This window comes from Salmo trutta, chromosome 17 (assembly GCF_901001165.1).
Source record: "Salmo trutta chromosome 17, fSalTru1.1, whole genome shotgun sequence".
NCBI classification, from domain to species: Eukaryota; Metazoa; Chordata; class Actinopteri; order Salmoniformes; family Salmonidae; genus Salmo; species Salmo trutta.
Genome location: NC_042973.1, coordinates 47,168,160 through 47,191,892, shown reverse-complemented (window position 1 = coordinate 47,191,892; position 23,733 = coordinate 47,168,160). Strand labels below are relative to the sequence as shown.

Genomic DNA, 23,733 nt, shown 5'->3' with positions numbered 1-23,733 from the left:
AATGACAAAGCGAAAAAAAACAAAAAAAAAACAGAAATACCTTATTTAAATAAGTATTCAGACACTTTGCTGTGAGAATCGAAATTGAGCTCAGGTGCATCCTGTTTCAATTGATCATTCTTGAGATGTTTCTACAACTTGAGGAGAGTCCACCCGTAGTAAATCCACTTGATTGGACACCTGTCTATATGAGGTCCCACAGTAGACAGTGCATGTCAGAGCAAAAACCAGGCCATGAGGTCGAGACAGGATTGTGTCGAGACACAGACCTGGGGAAGGGTACCAAAACATTTCTGCAGCATTGAAAGTCCCCAAGAACACAGTGGCCTCCATCGTTTTTAAATGGAAGAAGTTTGAAACCAAGACTCTTCCTAGAGTTGGCCGCCAGGCCAAACTGAGCAATCGGGGGAGAAGGCGAGGTGACCAAGAAAAGAACCCGATGGTCACTCTGACAGAGCTCCAGAGTTCCTCTGTGGAGATGGGAGAACCTTCCAGAAGGACAACCATCTCCGCAGCACTCCACCAATCAGGTCTTTATGGTACAATGGCCAGACGGAAGCCACTCCTCAGTAAAAGGCACATGACAACCCACTTGGAGTTTGCCAAGAGGCACCTAAACACTCTCAGACCATGAGAAACAAGATTCTATGGTCTGATGAAACCAAGATTCAACTCTTTGGCCTGAATGCCAAGCGTCACGTCTGGAGGAAACTTGGCACCATCCCTACGGTGAAGCATGGTGGTGGCATCATCACGCTGTGAGGATGTTTTTCAGTGGCAGGGACTGGGAGACTCGTCAGGATCGAGGGAAAGATGAACGGAGCAAAGTACAAAGAGATCCTTGATTAAAACCTGCTCCAGAGCGCTCAGGACCTCAGACTGGGGCAAAGGTTCACCTTCCAACCTGGACAACGACCCTAAGCACACAGCCAAGACAACGTAGGAGTGGCTTCGGGACAAGTTTCTGAATATCCTTGAGTGGCCCAGCCAGAGCCCGGACTTGAACTCGATCTAACATCTCTGGAGAGACCTGAAAATAGCTGTGCAGCGTCGCTCCCCATCCAACCTGACAGAGCTTGAGATGATCTGCAGAGATGAATATGAGAAACTCCCCAAATACAGGTGTTCCAAGCTTGTAGCGTCATACCCAAGTAGACTCATGGCTGTAATCGCTGCCAAAGGTGATTCAACAAAGTACTGAGTAAAGGGTCTGAATACTTATGTAAATGTGATATTTATGTTTTTTTTTATATACATTTGCAAACATTTCTAAAAAACAGTTTTTACTTTGTCATTATGGGATATTGTGTGCAGATTGATTAGGGGAAAAAACTATTTAATCAATTTTAAAACAAGGCTGTATTGTGGGAAAAGTCCAGGGTTCTGAATACTTTCCAAATGCACTGTACATTACAGAAAAAACACACATCAATATAAATACAAAATACAAGCGGAAAGAAAAAGTATTATTACATTATTGTGAGATGTAGGCCTATATCATTGTTCAGGCCTAGCCTACATCTATGTGAGGTGTAGGCCTATATCATTGTTCAGGCCTAGCCTACATCTATGTGAGGCGTAGGCCTATATCATTGTTCAGGCCTAGCCTACATCTATGTGAGGTGTAGGCCTATATCATTGTTCAGGCCTAGCCTAAATCTATGTGAGGTGTAGGCCTATATCATTGTTCAGGTCTAGCCTACATCTATGTGGACCGACAGCACAGGAGGGCATAATCTGGCCAATATAATATTATTGTAAGTGAAACTCACATAATATTGGTCTAAATTGGGTGCCATTTTATTGATTATGGCATGATGTAGCCTATTAATTGCTGTGATGCCATAATGAGGTATGTACATAGAATTAGAATGCTCATTGTAATTCTAAGGGGATGCGTTTTCATTGACCATCGTTTTCAAAACCCAGTATCCTGCATCATAATAAAATGATGTCATAATTGCATTCCAATTCTCGTCGTATGTTCTAACCTTTGTGTTGGAGTGCAAACAGATAAGGCTACTCATAAAGAAAGGACTAGAAGCATACGGATGATCCAAAATTAACTGTGAAATGTGTGAATTATTCGCCACTTCATCTCTCGAATAAGTATGTTCTATCTATGTAGATATATACCAATTTAATATGTCTAATAATTGTAAAGTCTAAGCTAAGAAAATATCCCGAATGATTTAGGCTATATTGCATTGATTGCTTTGTTTTGTTCCATCAAGTTGTCCACATACAAGACAGTCATCATGGACTGTTTCTGTTTGCCTGGTCCAAAGAGAGTACAACTCCTTACTGTAAGTAGGAGCTTCCTTTTTCATGTAACTTATATGATGTTCAATTAATTGCTATTTCTCAATTTTCTAAGTTCAAACTTCGTCATTGCTATGTAATTTTATGTTAAAATATTTGGTACTAAAACATGTTTTTTTACTTTTATTTTTGAACATGGTCATCTCCTTTCATACATTCATCTTGTTCAGAGGCAGCCCACCAAGTCTCAGAAAGTGGGTCTCCTCAGAGAGAAGGTGACTCTGATTGGGGAGGCCATCAAAGTCCTGAAGAGTGACCAGGAAGCCGTGATGGCTCAGCTGAAAAAGAGCCAGAAGAAACAGCAGAAGCATGAGGAGCTGCTGCAGTACAGCAAATGGAAGCAGGCAAAGGACAACCAGGAACTCTGTGTGGTCGTCAGAAGGCTGGAGGAGAAGGTAGATGTGGAGACCAAGACACTCTGGGCAGAGATGAGGAGACTGGGAGAGCTGCTTGAGGAGGTGAGATGACATGATTTCAGACATAAGAGCGCCCAGTTTGAGCACCTAGTGGCCTGGTATGCAGGTCTAAATCAAGTTTGACATTGAGAAAGTTCAATGGAGCCGGAAGAAAAGCCCTGCAGATATTTTTCTTAATTCCACGATATTATAGCTGCAGTATATATCCTGTCATGTTTAATCGGTTGAATGTATGTAGTGTAGCTTGAACAAGTATTCGATTAATTCTATGCCGTTTAACAAAGATGCGCATGCTATAACTACCTAATATTGCTCTGTTTCTTATGCGACAGAACATGAATGGTGTGGGTGACTCCTTAACCTCAATGAAACCTTCTTGGGAATTCCCCATTCCAGTGCCCCCCGCTGGCCAGCCTACGTCAGGACGGCATCAGTACTACCAGAGTGTGTCTCTGACAGGCAGCTCAGGTGTCCTCCCAGCTGGACAGAGACTCCATGGACGCTCTCCTGTCCTACCCCCACTGGTTGATCCTCCCATGCCTATAACACATTGGTTTCCTGATCTCTCTCCTCCCAAACGCCCTCTGCCGTTGCCACCTACTATTCTCGAGGGGCTATACACAGACGCATCCTCGGACCCGGCTTTGAGACAGGAGAAGGGGATTGAGGAGATGATGAAGACAATAGAAGAGGAGAGGGAGAAGGACCGGGCGGAGATACTTGTGGCGGTGGAAAAAGAGATGGAGAGAAAATGGAAGAAGTTGCAGAGGAAGTCTCCAGCAAATATAATACAGAAAACGGAGCAGGACATGATAGAGATGAGGAAGGCGATAGAAAATGAGAGGGAGTTGGATCGGATTGAGATACTTGAAGTGGTGGAAAAAGAGATGGAGAGAAAATGGATGAAGATGCAGAATGTAGGTCAGAAAGAGAAAGCAGATGACGGGGAGGAGGAATTGACAGAGAAGGAACCGTGTATTGGGGATCAGGAAAAGAGGGTCGAACAGGAGGAGAACACGCTGATAAAACAGATGAAAGAGAGCCAGAAATGTCTAGATGAAATTAAAAAAGAAAAGGCTGAGAGGGACTTAAGATTGGCAGAGACATTTGACGAAGAGCGAAAGAAAGGAAAAGAGAGGATGAAGACCCTGGAGAAGTTGCGGAAGGAAAAAGACAAGGAGGATAAACTCAGGTTGGAGGAAGAAAAAAAGAAAGAGAAAGAGAGGATTAAGAACCTGGAGAAGGAGAGGAAAGAAAAAGACAAGGAGGATAAACTCAGGTTGGAGGAAGAAAAAAAGAAAGAGAAAGAGAGAATTAAGAACCTGGAGAAGGAGATGAAAGAAAAAGACAAGGAGGATAAACTCAGGTTGGAGGAAGAAAAAAAGAAAGAGAAAGAGAGGATTAAGAACCTGGAGAAGGAGAGGAAAGAAAAAGACAAGGAGGATAAACTCAGGTTGGAGGAAGAAAAAAAGAAAGAGAAAGAGAGGATTAAGAACCTGGAGAAGGAGAGGAAAGAAAAAGAAAAGGAGGAGAAATTTAAATGGGAAGAAGAGAAACAGAAAGAAAAAGAGAGGCTGAAGACCCTTGCGAATGAGATGAAGGCACAAGAACTGGAAGAGAACCGTAGGTTTGAGGAAGAAAAGAAGAGGATAAAGAACCAGAAGAAGGAGAAAAAGGAAAAAGAAAAAGAGGAGAAACTGAGATTGGAAGCGGAGAAAAATAAAGAAAAAGAGATGGCAAGAAATCGGGAGAAGGAGAGGAAGGAAAAAGAAAAGGTGGAGAAACCTAGACTTGAGGAAGAGAAAAAGAAAGAACAGGAGAGGATAAAGAACCTGGAGAAGGAGAAGAAGGAAGAAGAAAAGAGGGAAAAAAGGTTGTCTGAAGCGGAGAAGAAAAGAGAACAAGATGAGAAGAAGCGCCTGAAAAAAGAGGAGAAGGACAACGAAAAAGCGGAGAAAAAGTTAGCTGAAGCTGAGAAAAAGAAAGCAAAAGTTGAGAAAAAGGTACAAAAGCAGGAGGAGAAAAATAGAGAGCTTAAACTAAAACTGAAGGAAAAAGAGAAGATAAAAAATAAGCAGGAGAGGAAAGAAAAAGAGAAGCAAGAGAAAATGAGAAAGGAGCAAGAGAAGAAAGAAAGAGAGAAGCAAGAGCAAATGAAACGGACAGAGAAGAGAATAGGAGCGAGTGAGGCAAAGAGGAGGGCGAGACAACAGACATCATCAGAGGATTCAGACTCTGAGGACTGGGAAGATATTACCTATATTTAACTAGGCAAGTCAGTTAAGAACAAATTCTTCTCCTTCTTCTTTCTTACATACAGAGAGTACTGATGCGTCTGACTCTGATTGGTGAGTGTTGAATCAGGCTTCATGGAGTCATTTCACCACAAACCTGATCTGTTGAATATCTCTTAGGTTTAATAGATAACCAGATAACCAGGCTCATAGCATGAGATTGGCTTAGATTGTGTCCTAGAACTGATCCCGTGCGACTCAGTAGGTAGCGCATGGCGCTTGCAATGCCAGGGTTGTGGGTTTGATTCCCACGGGGGCCCAGTATGAATATTTATGCACTCACTACTGTACGTCGCTCTGTATTAGAGCATCTGCTAAATTACTCAAATGTAACTCAAGTGAACTGCTGTGTTTGTGTTACAGGGATTTGGACTGAATTACCCAGATATTTTGGAAGAAAACATAACACATTAGAGATGACACACAAGAGTATCAGGAAAGGAGAGAAGAAATGAAAGGAATATGGTAAAGCTGAAATACGTTTCAAGATCTACAAGTAAGATCCACTAAAAGAGATCTACGAGGGATACAAGATCTAGAAGACAGATATTCTAGCAGCAGTTGTGTGTATTCATGCCTACCAAGGGAAGCCATTTAAAAAAATGTAACAATGAATAAAATAAAAATTGTAATTGTACTTCATAATTGTACTTCAAATCGCAAGAGGCTGAATGTAACTCACCGGAGAAAGCATCCGGGCGAGCAAAACAGTGCCCCTCTGTCTCTGTATGTGTAGGCCATTTATCTGATGCTGTCTGGTCATAAAGAGTATGACATTGTTGCCGCCCTTAGCATTGAATGCAAGGGAAACCAGTGTGGATTTGGCTCATCGCATCAAGAGATGACCGAAACAACCTGAATTGTTGCATCTCATTGTGTTGTTGTCATCCTGTGGCTAGCTATCTAGATAACATTTCCCCTTTCTTAAATTAGCCTTGGCTGGAGATAGGGATTTATACTTGTGGTTTTACTTATTTTGCCGTACTGGCCAATGATTATAATGGCAATTCTGATCCAACCATAAATGTATACATTGTGCCCCTGGACTGAGAGGATGGAAGTGAAATATGTAGCTAGATGTAGAAGGGTGATGTTAACTAGCAAACGTTGCCCATGAAAAGAAGTTAGCCTAGCGGGCAGGTATTTTAGCCAGGTAGCCTAGGACAACAACAAATAAAAGTGTGTACTGTACGACAGTCATAGACCGTTTCGTCAACATGAAAGAGGTGGATCGCATTGGTGTTTCTCTACAAGTAGGGTAAGTCAAAATGTTTTTTCTACTTGCACGGACGCACACAAATCAGAACCATGAACAGCGACATCATTTTTAGCTTACTTTGATTGGACTAAATTGTTTTTGGTATCCTTTAGTTGTCACTGTATTAGACTAAGCGGAGGTGATTTAATGATGTTGAAATGGTGCTGGAGTAGTGGAGGCAGTTTCTGTTGTCTTTGCGACTTGTGGTAAATAAATCCATAGTTGTTTAGTAGTCCGAAAATGTCGGAAACATTAACTTGCTTGTCCATGCTGTAGGTCATGTAACTGTTTTTTACATGCAATATTCTTTGTGAACTTCACCGGACAGAGGTTGCGCTCAGGTTTTGTGATGAAACAAAGTTGTGGCTGAATTTATATAGGCCTCATATTCCATTGTATATTATTTCCATTTTAAAGCTGGAATCCTTAATGGGGAAACAGACACGTCTGTTTGCGATATTACAACAAAGAAGTTACTGCAAAAACTGTTTTTCCCCTCGGACTCGCAATAGAAGAGCACAATATGTACAGCATATTTTCTTCAACTCAGCAACAAAAACAATAACAACGGTGGTGGGGGCGGCCAGTGGGGCTGTTTCCACCTCCATCTTTTAATGAAAACGTTCTCAGATTAAGGTAGCTGGGATTCAACAATACAAAATACTGTAGACCCCAATCCTTTTCCCTTCATGAAGGGAAGTCTTTGAAAGGAAAACCTTGACATGTTTGTTGCATAGTCGGATATCCTGGAAATTCCAGGAAAATTCCTGTCGCATCATATAAGAGCTAAGAAAGTTCTGAATAATATCCTGTCAATCCCAAATAGAATAGAAGACATTCTCTGACATTATTTTGCATAAACTGGTACGTGTGTTTGTCACACAAAGACAGTTAAAACTGTGAGCGCTTTTAACGGAATTCATATCCATGTGTGCTAGCTAAATCTTCTAACTGATCTATTTTAACATGATATATATAAAGTAGGCTACATCTATCAGTCATCATTGTGTTGTCTACCTGTGCTTCCCTCTGCCACGCTCTGCCTGGAGGCTTGTCCGGCCCTGACAGTGGTGACCACCACCCTGTAGAGGGCTCCAGGCTTCAGCGCCAGGAAGCTGTGGGCCGTGGTGTGGGCCGGGGCGCTCTCGTTCTTGATCACACTGCTGTCGTGGATGAGCAGCACACGGTACGAGTCCAGCTCGCCGGCCGCCCGCTCCCACTGGGTTTGGAGGCTGTCTGTGCTGCCACCGTTGGTCACACGCAGACTGGTCACCTGCGCCGGGGCTGAGAGGAGACACAGAGAGAGAGAGGAACTTCAAAGATGTGAGACATTAACTGGTGTTGAACCCTGTCATAGAGAGACTTTGAAATCATAGTGAGATCATAAAGAAGCATTGAGTCAGAGACACAGCATCAGTTCTGCCAATGGAGAGAAGCTCATTATTATATGACAACCACAACAATTCTGTTATATGACTACAAAACCTGCAAGGAGCAATGTTCTAGTGTCGAGTCTAGAACAAACACATTGGGAAAAGAAAGGTGAAATCCATCTCCCTTTGGGAACCGTGACTCACTGGTTTGTCCAATCACTGAAGCTGAGCTGTTTAGGCCTCCACTGTTGGTCATGACGGCGATGGCGTACTGACGTCCGGGCATGAGGACGTTGAATGTGCACTCCCTGGCGTCATGGGACAGTGTCCTCTGTGACACAACAGTGTCCCCCTGTCTCAAGACCACGGTGTACCCGTCCCACACCCCCGCGGGGCGAGACCACAGCACGCTCAGAGACGTCTCATCACCGTGACGGACCATCAGCTGCTGGACAGGCCGAGGGGCTGAGAGAGAGGGGGAGAAGGAGTAAAGAGAGAGGAGGGGGGAAGAGGGAGAGAGGGGTGGGGGAGAGCGGGGGAAGATTATGTGAATGAGTAAAGAGAGAGAGAGGGCAAAGGAGGAGGGGTAATCAAAACAAAAATGAAAACTTCAGCAGCCATGGCAATTTAAATAGACATCTTAAATGCTCTTGACAACATACAACCCATAACAACATTGGGTAAACACCCAGCAGGGGACACAGCAAGATTGGCGCTGCTTTGGAAAGCGGACGGTTTATGGGCTCCTGACCAATTGTGCTTTTTTGTGTCTTTTTTGGTGCTAATCTTAACTTTCCGCCATCGTTTCCTATGTCCAAAAAGAGCTTCTGGACATTAGAACTGCTACACTACATGACCAAAAGTATGTGGACACCTGCTCGTCGAACATCTCATTCCAACATCATGAGCATTAATATGGAGTTTGTCCACCCTTTGCTGCTATAACAGCCTCCCCGCTTCTGGGAAGGCCTTCCACTAGATGTCCTGGGAAGGCTTTCAACTTCTACTTCAATGAGTCGAAGGCGAAAGACATATTGATTATCCCGGACCAGGCCCAAATCCCCGACACTCGTAGAATGAGAAAACGTCGCTATAGAGGCCCTCTCAAAGGGAAACCAGGCCAAGAGCTTCCCAGTGACGCGAGCCAACCAGACGAGCTAAATGCCTTACATGCTCGCTTCGAGGGAAGCAACACTGAACCATGTGTGAGAGCACCACTGCCCTTTCTCACCTGGACAAAAGGAACACGTACGTGAGAATACTGTTCATTGACTACAGCTCAGAGTTCAACACCATAGTGCCCTCCAAGCTCATCACTAAGCTAAGGACCCTGGGACTGAACCCCTCCCTCTGCATCTGGATCCTGGACTTCCTGATAGGCCGCCCCCAGGTGGTGAGGGTAGGCAACAACACATCCGCCACGCGGGTCAACAGATTCAAGTTCCTCAGTGTCCACATCACTAAGGACCTATCATGGTCCAAACACACCAACACAGTCGTGAAGAGGGCACAATAATGCCTCTTCCCCCTCAGGAGGCTGAAAAGATTTGACATGGGCCCTCAGATCCTCACAAAGTTCTACAGCTCCACCACTGAGAGAATCTTGACTGGCTGCATCACTGCTTGGTATGGCAACTGCTCAGCATCCAACCACAAGGCGCTACAAAAGGTAGTGAGTACCACCCAGTACCCCTGCACATTGACTTGTTACTGGCACCTCGTTATTACTTTTATTGTGTTACTATTCATTTTTTATGTAGCTAATATTTTTCTTTCTTTTTTAATGGGCTGGTCAGTAAGCGTTTCACTGTAAAGTCTACATGTGTTGTTTTGGGCACATGTGATCAATAAAATTTGATTTGATTTGAAATACAGTGTAGTAAAAATGTTTAATGTAACGTACCTAGCCTCCCCTGACATTGAGCGGTGTTGCCAAACAGACCGCTCTCCACCATGACCTGAGCTGTGTAGAGCCTGCCAGGCACCAGCCCCAAGGAAGCTACAGAGAAGGAGTACTGTCTAACCAGCCTGCTCACTGTCTCATTGACTAGAGCCACCGTGCCGTTCAGTAGCAGGACACGGTACTTCTCCCAGTCCCCTCTAGGGGGCGACCATGTACTCTTCAGAGCGCTGCCATCAATGACGCTCACCATGGACAGCTGAGACACCTTGGCTGGCACTGCGGGATGATGAGAGAGAAAGTGAGAGATTCACATTGTCCTTTCCAGCACGGTTCCAGCAACTATGGTGGATCCGTGGCCAGCCAGTACAGCTCAGCTCGGCTCAACTCTGCTCAATCATGGGAAAAGGCTAGTTGATTGACACTCCAGAATGACTTACCTGTTCTGCCTGCGGCCACTGCCTCAGTTGTCTGCTCTCCGACCTTTGACTTCACAGTCACCTGATAGGGCCGTCCAGGGGTCAGGCCGCTGAAGACCACCTCAGTGGCGTTGGGGGTAAGCTTCCTGTCCTGGTTGGCTGAGCCTAGGGTTGCCAGGGAGACCAGGTATGCATCCACGCCGCCCTTAGCATTGACCCAGGAGGCCCTCAGGGTGTCCAGACTGCCGTTGTTCTCCAAGAAGAGGTCTGTTACCGCCCCAGGAACTGTGAGAAGGAGAAAATATCAGTATTAATTTAAACATGTAGGGAGAAGGATTTAGATCAAGAAAAACAACACAATAACTAAAGATAAGAAAGGATCATCAGTGTCCTTGAGACAGATAGGAAGCAAATGAGAGAAAAGAGGAGACGCCATTCCTGGACAAGCCAGAAATGGATCATAAAAAATAAAACACCGGGCTGAAGGGAGTTGTAGTTTCATTAAAAAAAAAGATAATCCAACCTAGTTCAACGCAGAAATTAGGTAATTGACTCCAATGACCATCATCCATTGTGCCTATTCTTTCCGGTTCGGACAGAGATGGATACACTTTTACGCTTGCTACTTTAGATTAGACACACACAGACCGCATAGAATGCATGAGAGAGGAATGTACACACAATGATGAGAGAGCGGGATAGAGACAGTTCGCGAAAGTATGCCTTATCTATAACCTTTTAAGAACTAATCAAATGATTTTGTCAGACAGCACTGCAGCATATGTAGGCAGGCTAGCCTAGCTAAATAGGATGAACAAAGACAGTACAGTATGGGGAGCACAGAGATAACGTTGTCTGGCTGGCTGGCTGCTACTGTCTGAGCAGAAATGAGATGATGAATTGAATCAAATAAAAAGTAAGCAATACACAGAACTGAAATATTTTATTATTTCAAAGTAATTTCCTATTTTTCTATTGATGTCTAGGGGGGTGGGGAAGGGAGGGGAAGGGAGCACTCTGGGAGGCCTTGATGGGCCAGCCAGCTGCCGAAAGAGGAAGGGAAGGGTGGGATCGAGAAGCCTAAAATATCCTGGAAACAACGACAGAGAGAAAGCATGGTCGTGATGGTGGTAGAGGGCAGTGTTGGAAAGTAAAACAAAGCCCTGCAAAGTAAGTTCGATAAATATGTGAGAAACATTTCACCATATCTTGCACCTGTATTGAGGCCACTGAGACATTGAAGCCCTAGATCGCTCTGCTGGCAAACAATGGAACTAAGTGATTGGATGGGAGACAACTTGAAAAATAAAAGACAATGCAAAACAACCTTCAACAAACAACTTTTCTATCAGACACATTGAATAGGATCTAGGGGTTAAGACTTGAAATTGAATTTTGCATGTCAGTCTTACTATTTTAACAGGTAAACTTAGATTCACCACTGTTACACCAATGAGGACTGTCACCACCCAAACAGAGTTACCATGCCATGGTTCGTAGGTGTTTATTGCTTGCCATACCTGTGACTGCTTGTTTGGAGATGGCGTTCTGGAGGCCTTCAGCCTCAGTCACCACGGTAACAGTGTACAGGGTCCCAGGCAACAGGTCGTCAAGGGTGTGGGAGGTGACACTACTCTTAAGGGTGACGTTCCTGACTAGGGCGCCCTGCTGCTCCCTCAGTAGCACCCTGAAACCCTCTCTCCTGCCTGGACCGGGCTGCCAGGAAACACCCAGGCTGCTGGAGGAGGGTGAGAGCTGGAGGCCGCTGACAGCTGAGGGAGCTGGGTAACCAAGACAGGGGAGTCAGTGTCAGTGAGTACTGATGTTTTAACAAGACAAGGTAGATCAGGGATTTCTATGCTATCTACAGTATCATAAATAGATGGTGTACAGCACGGTAGTTGTGGAAGACCGGGCAAATCATACTAGAGCAGCAAGATGATCCCTCACCTGTGGCTGCAGTGGCCAGCACTGGCAGGGCTGTTTTGTTCCCAGCTGTTGCCACCAGGCTGAGGGCATAGAGGGTGCCAGGGGTGAGGGCGGTGAAGCGAGACTGAGTGGCGGCAGTTCCCTTGATGCGGGTACTGCGCCTCGTCCCTGTTTTGGTGTCCTGTAGTGTGACCTCATACCAGTCGACCTGCCCACGAGAGCGAGGCCAGGATATGTGCAGGCCATGGGAGCCACTCTGACCCTGAATAGGGCTCTTATACTGGGTTGCCTGGACCTGGTCTGGTAGTACGTCCAACCTGGATGGACCCACTGGGTCTGAGAGAGAGAGAGTGAAAGAAAAGAGAGGACAGAGAGAAAAGAGGAAGGAGAGAGAGAAAGATGGAGATAATGTGTTGGCAATTTTGCTATAGAAAACAAAGATATCCCTTAAACCAGTAACCAAGGGGCAGCACCTTGGCAATATTATCTACACCTCAATTAAACATCTATGATATTACATAACTGGGAGAAAAGTGCATGAAGAGTCTCTGTATATCCTGCCTTTGTACTTCAGCTGAAGGCCAGTGGTGGCTGCCTGCGATGGAGGGGAGAGATTATATTGTTTTGGTTCTTTAAAGAATGTCGTGCTGGATTCACTGGGAAACCTGCACTCGTCTTAGAGCGAGAGCGAGACGTTACAGGAAACAACAAAAACAAAGAGAGAGAGAGGAGCAGGACGGGGCGAGAGGCCAGTGCCTCCCGTAGCTCAACGCTGAACTTTGACCCTTTCTTCATAATGGCTTCCTCTCTGTGGGCCCTTCATAGCAACCCCAGGAATCCCATTGGCCAATCAGCAGAACCCTAAGGACATTGTCCGTCCAATCCTAAAACCAAACTGGCAAGACCACTACTGTATTACACAGTAACTACATTGTATCTGTGATTTCTACTCTATTCAAAATATATTGGATAATGTCAAGTCCAAGTGATTTGGAAATTCCTGAACTGTTATTCTTGAGGATTTCATCCTTCGTAAGCTACTGTCAAAAATGTAAATGTTGTGGTCCACTCACAAGGACCAAAGAAAAAAACTTGGGCACACTTTCAATGCAAAGTTGTGAAGTGTACTCTCAGTGTAATCTATCTGTGCCATGAAAAGAAAACATGGAGGCCTCCTGTATCCGTTAGTACAAAGAAACAATGCTTGACGGGATGTGGCTCTGGGGAGAGGGAGATATGTCTGGAAACAAACACGATGCTCTGCAATGTTACTGACCTCTGCCTCAACAACTTTAGATGATTGGAGCTGTGTTCCAAAATGTACAGGGTTCTAATCTAGAGCTTTGAGACCACTGACCAGAGGGGTTCTCTGGCTCCAAGTTCTTGGCAGGACATTCTAAGGTTGTGGCCTTGACAATGTGCAAAGGATTGTAGTAAGGTACAGTGGACAAAGTGTAACTACTGGACTTCAGGAGAGCTATCTATTCTCTATGTTCTTCGAAGTGGTGCACAGAATCTATTCACAATCAGTGCAATGCTGTGCAGAAAAAATAATCAATACTGTAACCAAAAATCAAACAATAAAAAAGGATATGATATCCTGAATAAACATATACTATTTCAAGCCATTTCCCTATAGATCAAATATTACTGCAAAATTGTAAAATGATACATATGCAAAACTGGAAGTATCAACTTTTGTGCTTTTATCCTTTGTGGAATAAAACACCAACAGAGAGAGAACCTTGATGAGCCCTCAGATTCAAAGATATATTCAATAAATGATATAACTCTTTCTGTCATAATGTGATATCATATGTGTTAGATCTATTCAATGATAACAAGTTTCTGCCATCGGAGGAGTCATTCACCTTATCTTCTGAAGGGCTTATGATCTTTTTTACGAAATAGAATCAATCGAATGCCATGGTTCAAAATATAAATAAACAGAAAAACATATATTGTCTGATACTGGGGGAAAAAAATATGTCAGATATCGGTAGCACGTTTGAAATGAATTAAAGTCAATTTAACAGTCTAATATACGTTTGGAATATAATATTATTGATTAGGTTAAAATAGATTAGAATAGAAACGAATTTTGGTTTGAAACGCTTACCTGTTCGCACCGATACGCTGCCCCTCTCTCCATCATTCTTCGATATAACTTCGAATTGGTGTAATGTTCCTGGTTCCAAATCCCTTATATCGCAGATATACACGTTAGTGTACTCCCCATTTTGATAACAATCCGTTATATCGGACCGACTAGCCTCGTAAAACACGGTGAAGTTACACCCTTCTCCTGTTGTTATTAATTTCAGTGCAATAGAATCCGCATCGGCGCTGGTTTCAGTCAGGTTAAATGAACACTTTACTGCTTCAGTGGTCTCGACCTGAAAGGAACAAAAAGAGGCAACAGGTCGGCTACAGGTGGAAACGAATTAACCATTTTAAATGTACTTTAACCACGACTCACCTTGACACAACTCCACCATAAACAAAGTATCAAAATAACATTTGAACATTTAAACATTGCGGACGCTGATTTAGATATGTTAGGTCAATAAATAATAGAACAAATATAAAATATATTCCAACATTGGTTGTCATAATCGGTCCGTGAAATAACAATGTATATTTAGATGCAGAATTTCACAATGGCATGTTGGAGGCGTTAGAGTAGTGACACCCGCCTTACAAAGCGTGGCATCTCTTTCGACGACGCGGTCTCTTCCCATGCTACCATCTCGTCCGTTTCAATCTCTAGGCTGACTCTAGGTTGACTTGCCTGGTTAAATAAATGAAATAAATCTCTAGGCTAAATACGTTTCCTACACCAGTCCTCAATGCTCAGGTTGCACCATCACTGGCGTCAGGTAGACAGGAAATGTATTCCATATCAAAGCATCCACTTCAGCCCTCTGTCTATAAACTGTCTATAAATTCATACATGGCCTAAATTCTAATCAAATAGCCTACTGTATTTCTCACAGCCCTAACTTTCACTTGAGTCTGGACAACAGCACCTTGAGCAGTCTCCCCTCCTCTTGCCCCACCGCACCCTTCTTTCCTTCCTGCTTGCCGTGGACGTTCTCTTTCTGAAGACCTTATGGTCCACCTAAACTAACATCCATAGGATACAGCAGGCTAAAAGTTGGCATGGGTGTATTTCATAGCCTACTTTTGTGTTTGTAGAATGTTCTCTCTTGAAATACTTTTTGAATATGTCTATATTCTATATTACTGTTACACATTACCATAGCCCTTCTTTCAGGTTTGTTCAAAGCTTCACAGCCTTTTAATGTCCCCCATCCAAATCTGTATGCAAATATGATCTAGTGCATTCTTTATGGAATTTCACAAATGCTAAATCAATTTAAACGTTAATTTCAAGTGACTGTCATCATCACTCACCTGTGGGGTGGTGGTCAACTCTGTGGTCGTAGTCGGTACTGTAGTAGTTGTTGTTGGAGCTGTTGTGGGTGGGGCTGTGGTAGTTGTGGGTGTGGTAGTTGGGGGAATGGTTGTGGTAGTTGGGGGTGTGGTTGTGGTAGTTGGGGGTGTGGTTGTGGTAGTTGGGGGTGTGGTTGTGGTAGTTGTGGGTGTGGTAGTTGGGGGTGTGGTTGTGGTAGTTGGGGGTGTGGTTGTGGTAGTTGTGGTTGTTGTGGTAGTTGGGGGTGTGGTTGTGGTAGTTGGGGGTGTGGTTGTGGTAGTTGTGGGTGTGGTAGTTGGGGGTGTGGTTGTGGTAGTTGTGGGTGTGGTAGTTGGGGGTGTGGTTGTGGTAGTTGTGGGTGTGGTTGTAGTAGTTGTAGGTGTGGTTGGGAGTGTGGTTGTGGGTGCGTTTGTGGTAGTTGGGGGTGTGGTTGTGGTTGTTGTGGGTGTGGTTGTGGTTGTTGTGGGTGTGGTGGTTGTGGTAGTTGGGGGTGTGGTTGTGGTAGTTGTGGGTGTGGTAGTTGGGGGTGTGGTTGTGGTAGTTGTGGGTGTAGTAGTTGGGGGAGTGGTTGTGGTAGTTGTGGGTGTGGTAGTTGTGGGTGTGGTTGTGGTAGTTGTGGGTGTGGTAGTTAGGGGTGTGGTTGTGGTAGTTGTGGGTGTGGTTGTGGTAGTTGGGGGTGTGGTTGTGGTAGTTGTGGGTGTGGTTGTAGTAGTTGTAGGTGTGGTTGGGAGTGTGGTTGTGGTAGTTGTGGGTGTGTTTGTGTTTGTGGTAGTTGGGGGTGTGGTTGTGGTTGTTGTGGGTGTGGTGGTTGTGGTAGTTGGGGGTGTGGTTGTGGTAGTTGTGGGTGTGGTTTTGTTAGTTGTGAGTGGAGCTATGGTTGTGGTGGGCGTGGTTGTGGTAGTAGTGGGAGTGGGTGTGGTAGTTGTGGGTGTGGTTGTGGTAGTTGTGAGTGGAGCTATGGTTGTGGTGGGTGTGGTTGTGGTAGTAGTGGGAGTGGTTGGGGTAGTAGTGGGTGTGGTAGTTGTGAGTGGAGCTATGGTTGTAGTGGGAGTGGTTGTGGTAGTAGTGGGAGTGGTTGTGGTAGAAGTGGGTGTGGTAGTTGTGGGTGTGGTAGTTGTGAGTGGAGCTATGGTTGTGGTGGGCGTGGTTGTGGTAGTAGTGGGAGTGGGTGTGGTAGTTGTGGGTGTGGTTGTGGTAGTTGTGAGTGGAGCTATGGTTGTGGTGGGTGTGGTTGTGGTAGTAGTGGGAGTGGTTGGGGTAGTAATGGGTGTGGTAGCTGTGAGTGGAGCTATGGTTGCGGTGGGAGTGGTTGTGGTAGAAGTGGGTGTGGTAGTTATGGGTGTGGTTGTGGTAGTTGTGAGTGGAGCTATGGTTGTAGTGGGAGTGGTTGTGGTAGAAGTGGGTGTGGTTGTGGTGGGTGGGGTTGTGGTAGTAGTAGGTGTGGTTGTGGTAGAAGTGGATGTGGTAGTTGTGGGTGTGGTTTTGGTAGTTGTGGGTGTGGTTTTGGTAGTTATGGGTGTGGGTATGGTAGTTGGGGAGGCGGTTGTGGTAGAAGTGGATGTGGTAGTTGTGGGTGTGGTTGTAGTAGTTGTGTGTGTGGTTGCAGTAGTTGTGGTTATGGTAGTTGTGGCCAAAGTCTTGGTAGTTGTGGGCAGGTTTGTTGTAGTTGTGGGAGGCATTGTAGTGGTCATGGGTGGGGAATTTGTAGATGTGATTGGAGGGGTTGTGGGTGGAGTTGAAGAGGTAGTGGGTGAGGATGTGGAGGTTGTGAGTGGGGCTATTGTCCTTGTGGTTTTAGCTGTAATCTTGACTGTTGAAGATGTTATGGGAGAAGTTGAAGATGTTGTTGGTGGAGCTGAGGAGGTTGTGGGCAGAGTTGAAGTTATTGTGGGTGAGGCTATGGCGGTTGTGGGCGGGGCTACTTTTATAATGGGATTTGCTGTAGTCATAGTGGTTTGGCCGACAGTAGGAGTAGTAGGAGTAGGAGGGGCAGCGGTTGTCGTAGTCTGCATTGTTGTGGTTTTGGTTGTAGATGGAACCACAGTCTTTCTGGGGGGTACTTTCCTAGTTGTGGACAATGTTGTGGTATCGGTAGGTGTGGTGGTAGCAGAAGAATTAGAGATGGAATCAGGGGTAGCGGTTGGTAAAGCAACAGAAGTTGGGACTTTAGCATCAGAGGTAACGACTACGGATGCAGAAGTGGATGGTGAATCAGTCATAGCACTTGAGTTGGGCACTGAGGAAATTGTAGAGGAAACCACAGTAGTGGTTGTGGCAGTTGACACCAGCTCATCTACATTAGGGGGTGTGGAACTGGAAGTTGTTTGGTTTACTGATGGAATCTTGGCTTCGTTCCTCGAGTCGAGGAGGGCATTTTCGGTGGCAGCGTTCACCGTTTCGTCCATGGCAGAGTCAGTTGTGGACAAAGCAGCACTGGACAAGATAAAATCATGGCTGTCGTCGAGAGCTGTCCCAGATGTCGCGATGACCGTTGAGACGGACCTGGGAGTGAAACCCATCGTCTGAGTCTTGACGATGTCAGACTCATAGGTCACCACATTGTTGGGCGTTGTGATGGGAACTCTTAACATAGAGATCTGACGGGTGGTCCTACTATGGGTTCTCATAGCGTTTGAGGAAGAGTGACTGTTTATGGCTGTTACAGGGGCCGTTCGGATGGTGTGGACAGTGCTGGTGTATGCCACAGGTTTGTGCGTGGATAAATACATTCTGGTGGTTGAGATGGTGGTGGACCCTAGAAGAAAGAGGGGTTATTGTGACTAGAGGTATACACAGATGGTTGTAATAGTATAAGAAAATAGCATTGAAATAAATTCAAGATACTGTATGCATTGCAAATGTAATAACTCTCGCCCAGCCCAGGTGTTCATGAACACCTCTGTGCTTTGATGTGGGTGTTGCTTCCTGAGTGAAACGCTAAATGCTCTTTAAATAACATGGTAATAGATGGTTTATTATCATGTTGTTCATCTTTTAACGTAACAAATGTACCTGGGGGAAATAAATAGATGGGTAGGAGAGAGTGTGATAAGTTGAGCCACCCTTGTTTCGAGGAAACCATACACAAAATGAATCATTTGACCAATTTTTTGGAGGAGGTCAGCATTTCATGGAGTCTGAAGGAAGAAACCACATGGAAAAAGTGGTAATTTAGTCCAAAAAACAGATTTTCACCAAGTCAAATTTTTTATTTAATCTTTATTTAACTAGGCAAGTCAGTTAGGAACAATTTCTTATTTTCAATGACAGCCTAGGGGGCCTTGTTCAGGGGCAGAACGACAGATTTTTACCTTGTCAGCTCGGGGATTCGATCTTGTAACCTTTTGGTTACTAGTCCCACGCTCTAACCACTAGGCTATTTGCCGCCCCCTGTTAGAGGTTTCATGATGCTTGTATCTAAACCACAGTAGATCATTTTAAGATTGTTCTATGCATTAGTTGGGGTCTCTATAAGCTTCAAAATGAGGTGGAGCATGAAAGTGCATCCTTGTAGCTGTGTTAGCTAATATAGTCAAAATGTTTGCCTTGCGGTAAGTTGAGCCAATGGCAAGTTGAGCAAATTGAAGTGTTTTCTTCGCAGGCGTTTATCGCTGGGATATGAGGTAACAACAGGGCCTGGCCTATTTAAAAAGTGTAAAACAAAAGTACAAAGTGTTTGTTAGGTTTAAAGACTGTTAAAATATGCTTAAATGATTAAAATACAAAAAAGTGATTGTGATTGTGTTGAATTGTGTTTGGGAAATAAAGATAGACATGGTAAATCTATAGTGTTCTCTCGGGTATGCAATCTGGTTTCTGCTCAGGTTATGGATGTGTCACTGCAACCTTAAAGGTCCTCAATGATGTCACAATTGCCCTTGATTCTAAGCAATGTTGTGCTGCTATTTTTATTGACTTGGCCAAAGCATTTGATATGGTAGACCATTCCATTCTTGTGGGCCGGCTAAGCAGTACCCAGTTTTTTGCTGCTACCATGTTGTGCTGCTGCCATGTTGTGTTGCTACCATGTTGTTGTCATGTTGTGTTGCTACCATGCTGTGCTGTCATGTGTTGCTGCCATGCTATGTTGTTGTCTTTAGGTCTCTCTTTATGTAGTGTTGTGTTGTCTCTCTTGTCGTGATGTGTGTTTTGTCCTTTATTTATTTTTTAATCCCAGTCCCTGTTTCATTCAGTACAGACATTTGTAGGTGGTTTAACTTACCTGATACCGACCCTAATATCACAGACCTGTTTGTTAAATGTAACATGCATCTATGCACCTTGTATCATTGCCTGTAGGAGTGTGCTGAGATACAAAGGTTTTGGAGCTCAGTACTGCGCTATAGCTCTGAGATTACTGTTACCCCAATACCAGTGATCCCAACATTTTGCATCCTAATTATTTACCCAGAAAACAGTAACAGTACCACTCAAAAGTTTGGACAGACCTACTCATTCCAGGGTTTTTCTTTAAAATAAAGAAAAACCCTGGAATGGTTGAAAAACAGTAAAATTGTATTTCTGTAAGTGTTGAAAGCCCAACTTGGAACTAATAAATAAGTGTTAAAAAAAATACCCAGGTTTAGTTGTGCCAAGAGACCACTTTTTTTTGGACAAGCTATGTTTTCAAAACTGTAACATTTACATAAATTCGGATTATTTCCAGGGATACACAACATCCTGAAATATATGTAGATATCTTTGTGAGAAATAATACTGTACCCCACTCTCCCCTATTGGTTTCATGCATGGTTGTAATAACAGGTGGCCTGAATCAACTTTGTCTAAATAAACATTAAACAATACCTGTTACATTGTGGCATGTATTTTTCATCAAATGGGACATTGAGAGACACTCATATGTCCCCCGAATGGCCATATTGTCACAGGAAGAACATTGACGTTCTTCCTGACTGACTGGACTGATAGAACTTGACAACCATGTGCAGGGAAGTCGGTATCAAGAGTGTCATCCTCTGCCTTTCCTCATGCACTCACACCAGACCAATGTCAGACAAGTCCAAAATTGACATGGTGTGGAGTAATTTGTAGGAGTTTAGCTACAGATTTGGTCTGTGTGATTATTCTGTTTTCCCTGGTTTAAAATGACCATCGGTTACGTTACTGTAAAGAAAAACGAGGTCATTTAAGTCATGGGTTTGTTGGGCCCATAGAGATAGGATACTATTCTGTGGTTGGGCCTTATCGTTTTACAAGATGATGTTTTCTTATCAAACTTCAGCGGAGGAAATATCAAATAGTCATAATGTTCAAGGCTACTATTACTGCTAAGGTAGTTGACTTCACATACATAACTGTGACTATGAGGCTATAAACATTTTCAAATAGCCGAAATAAATACATCAATAATTCGCTGAATGCAAACGAAGGGTTAGCCCAAAGCCATATACACAAATATATTTAAATGCTGTAGGCCTATATGACTGGTAAACCTCATTTCATCAGCAGAACGTAGCTAAACACAGAGGGCATAGCCCGGTAATTCCTCAAAAGACCACTCACCTTTACGCGAGCATAAATGTGTCATCACCTGCCCTCCTCCTGAGTCGACTTCTTCTTGCTTTGTCCAGTTGGAATACCTCGGATCTCCTCTAATCACAACGCGTGTACCTTGTTTCTTCAGGTACATAGGCTTCTCCGCTAACCCGAACGTCCCTTGTTCGTCGTAACATTTCCAGGCATGTGCGCTGTCACAGTTGATGATTGAGGCCAGACGAGCGTGCAGAGGTATCGCACTGCTCGTGTTGGCCCAGAGACACTTCGATGAGTGCGTGTGGTGCAGCTTCATATCGTCCGTCCATTCCCATTGTTGATAGGGACTGGCGACATCGCATTTTCCAAGGATGACGGTCGATTTGTGGGTAGACAGGCACATTTTCTTTGGTGTGTGCACAATAAGGAAACTGTCTAAATGGAAGATGCAAATTGAAGGTGAATTAATAGGCGTGGAGACTAACAATCGTTGAAAGTCTGAAGAACTAATGTTCCAAAAACGAATTAAGAGCCACATTATTCATATTTTGAAAGCAGGTTAGTAATGTCATTTTTTTAAATGCATAAATCCAAACATTTCTCAAATAGCTACGGCCTAAAAAAGTCTACATGTTTACACTAGGAATTTTCATTAGGTGTTGCTAAATAAAACAGGTGAAAGTAATTTGTTATTGACGTAATTTGTTATTAATTAACAATCCACATCTCAAGCCTACTGGGTGAATTTAAATTGTATTTATTTTTTTAGGCTACCTGTAAAATGGTATACGATGGTCAATATAAAATGAAATACATATTTCCTTTGCCAAAGAAAGAATGAACTATTTATTGTTACAGTGAGAGACTACGTTGATCATAATATTTGAAATAACCTCAATCAAACATTCTTTCACTGACTGACCTCCCTGTATAGATGAGGATTAACTAAAGTTTCCGTTGTTAAATATCTTCAGGCCTACGCACAAGAAAGTGGTTGTTACTCTAATAATAAGCAAGTAAATTAACCGACATCTTCACTTTAAAAGTTAGTCTACTTACTTGACGAAGTACATCGAAAAAGTATAAATATAAGGAAAAACAAAGTATCCATTTTAGCCTACAACTTGTAATGGTTTGACGCGTCCGGTAGATACAGACAGATGAGCTGAGGCGTCAAAGGGAAGTGGCCTTCTGGGGAGGAAAAAGTCAGTGACTTGCGTTTCCTTCTATTCAATTGTTTCATAGTAAAGTAACCATCTGCACTGGGCATTGACAGGGAAATGCTCTTTTATCGGAAATTCCAAAGAACATTGCAGGGGGACACCGGTTTATCAAATCAATTCACATTTTATTGGTTGCACAGAGATACAGGGCCTTAACACCCCTTGACTTTTTCCACATTTTGTTGTGTTACAAAGTAGGATTACAATTGATTTAATTCGCTCTTTTTGTCAACAATCTACACAAAATAGTCTAGTGGAAGAAAAATTCTAATGTTTGTAAAAAAAATAAAAATAAAAATAAAACACTAATATATCTTGGTGAGATAAGTATTCAACCCAGAGTCAATATATGTTAGAATCACTTTTGGCAGCGATTACAGCTGCAAGTCTTCCTGAGTAAAGCTCTAAGAGCTTTCCGAACCTGGATTGTGAAACATTTGCCCACTTTTCAGAATTGTTCAAGCTCTGTCAAATTGGTTGTTGATCATTCCTAGACAACCATTTTCATGTCTTGCCATAGATTTTCAAGCAGATTTAAGTCAAAACTGTAACTTGGCCACTAAGGAACATTCACTGTCTTCTTGGTAAGCAACTCCAATGTAGATTTGGCCATGTGTTTTAGGTTATTGTCTTGCTGAAAGGTGAATTCATCTCCCAGTGTCTGGTGGAAAGCACTGAACCAGGTTTAAAGCTAGGATTTTGCCTGAGCTTAGCTCTATTCCATTTATTTTTATCCTGAAAAACTCCCCAGTCTTTAACGATTACAAGCATACCCATAACTGTCACGCCCTGATCTGTTTCACCTGTCTTTGTGATTGTCTCCACCCCTCCAGGTGTCGCTTATTTTCCCCAGTATATTTATCCATGTGTTTCCTGTCTCTCTGTGCCAGTTCGTCTGGCCAAGTCAACCAGGGTGTTTTTTCCCGTGCTCCTGCTTTTTCTTATCTCTCTTTTGCTAGTCCTCCCTGTTTTGACCCTTGCCTGCCTTGACTCTGAACCCTTCTGCCTGACCATACTGCCTGCCCTGACCTCGAGCCCGCCTGCCACTCTGTACCTCCTGGACTCTGACCATGTTATGATCTTTTTGCCTGTCCACGACCATTCTCTTGCCTGCCCCTTGGATACTAATACATATCAGAGACTCGAACCATCTGCCTCTCGTGTCTGCATCTGGGTCTCGCCCTGTGCCCTTATAATAACATGATGCAGCCACCACTATGCTTGAAAATATGGAGAGTGGTACAGTAATGTGTTTTATTGGGTTTGCCAACATAACACTTTGTATTCAGGACCAAAAGTTAATTTCTTTGCCTTTGAAATATGGTTATTTTGTACAGGCTTCCTTCTTTTCACTCTGTCAGTTAGTTTTGTGGAGTAACTACAATGTTGTTGATCCATCCTCAGTTTTCTCCTATCACAGCCATTAATCTATGTAACTGTTGTAAAGTCACCATTGGCCTCATGGTGAAATCCCTGAGCGGTTTCCTTCCTCTCTGGCAACTGAGTTAGGAAATATGTCTATCTTTGTAGTGACTAAATCCAAAGTGTAATAACTTCACCATGCTCAAAGGGATATTCAGTGTCTGCTTTTTAAATTATTTTGACACATCTACCAATAGGTGCCCTTGTGAGGCATTGGAAAACTTACCTGGTCTTTGTGGTTGAGTCTG

The 23,733-nt window shown here is 43.7% G+C and overlaps 2 protein-coding genes across 2 annotated transcripts in view; both read right to left on the bottom strand.

The window, feature by feature from the left end:
* The window catches only part of LOC115152314 (receptor-type tyrosine-protein phosphatase beta), a 34,256-nt gene extending 19,337 nt beyond the window's left edge, over nt 1–14,919 (bottom strand). Inside the window, exons 1-8 of the mRNA XM_029697079.1 lie at nt 14,391–14,919; nt 14,031–14,307; nt 11,933–12,247; nt 11,503–11,763; nt 10,004–10,267; nt 9,567–9,842; nt 7,868–8,128; nt 7,308–7,574 (exon numbers count right to left, since the gene is read on the bottom strand). Of these exons, the coding sequence (XP_029552939.1) occupies nt 7,308–7,574; nt 7,868–8,128; nt 9,567–9,842; nt 10,004–10,267; nt 11,503–11,763; nt 11,933–12,247; nt 14,031–14,307; nt 14,391–14,447 (1,978 nt within the window). The 5' untranslated portion in view covers nt 14,448–14,919. The remainder of the gene's footprint in view (nt 1–7,307; nt 7,575–7,867; nt 8,129–9,566; nt 9,843–10,003; nt 10,268–11,502; nt 11,764–11,932; nt 12,248–14,030; nt 14,308–14,390) is intronic.
* Nucleotides 14,920–16,202: 1,283 nt separating this feature from the next.
* Nucleotides 16,203–22,612, bottom strand: LOC115151372 (mucin-2). Its single transcript, XM_029695285.1, has 4 exons — nt 21,900–22,612; nt 20,871–21,275; nt 16,491–18,102; nt 16,203–16,380 (listed from the first exon to the last, which is right to left on the bottom strand). Exons 1-4 carry the CDS (start codon nt 21,949–21,951, stop codon nt 16,203–16,205), a joined length of 2,247 nt encoding a protein of 748 aa, XP_029551145.1. The 5' UTR covers nt 21,952–22,612.
* Between the last annotated feature and the right edge of the window lie 1,121 nt (nt 22,613–23,733).

What these genes read in the sequence shown, in the direction of transcription:
- LOC115151372 (XM_029695285.1), bottom strand. Translation starts at nt 21,951, where the DNA reads ATGGATACTTTGTTTTTCCTTATATTTATACTTTTTCGATGTACTTCG. An exon ending in TTTTCGATGTACTTCGTCAA is followed by an intron (nt 21,276 to 21,899) that starts GTAAGTAGACTA and finishes TCTTCCATTTAG; the next exon opens with ACAGTTTCCTTATTGTGCAC. An exon ending in CCCACTACTACCACAACCAC is followed by an intron (nt 16,381 to 16,490) that starts GCCCACCACAAC and finishes CTACAACCATAG; the next exon opens with CTCCACTCACAACTACCACA.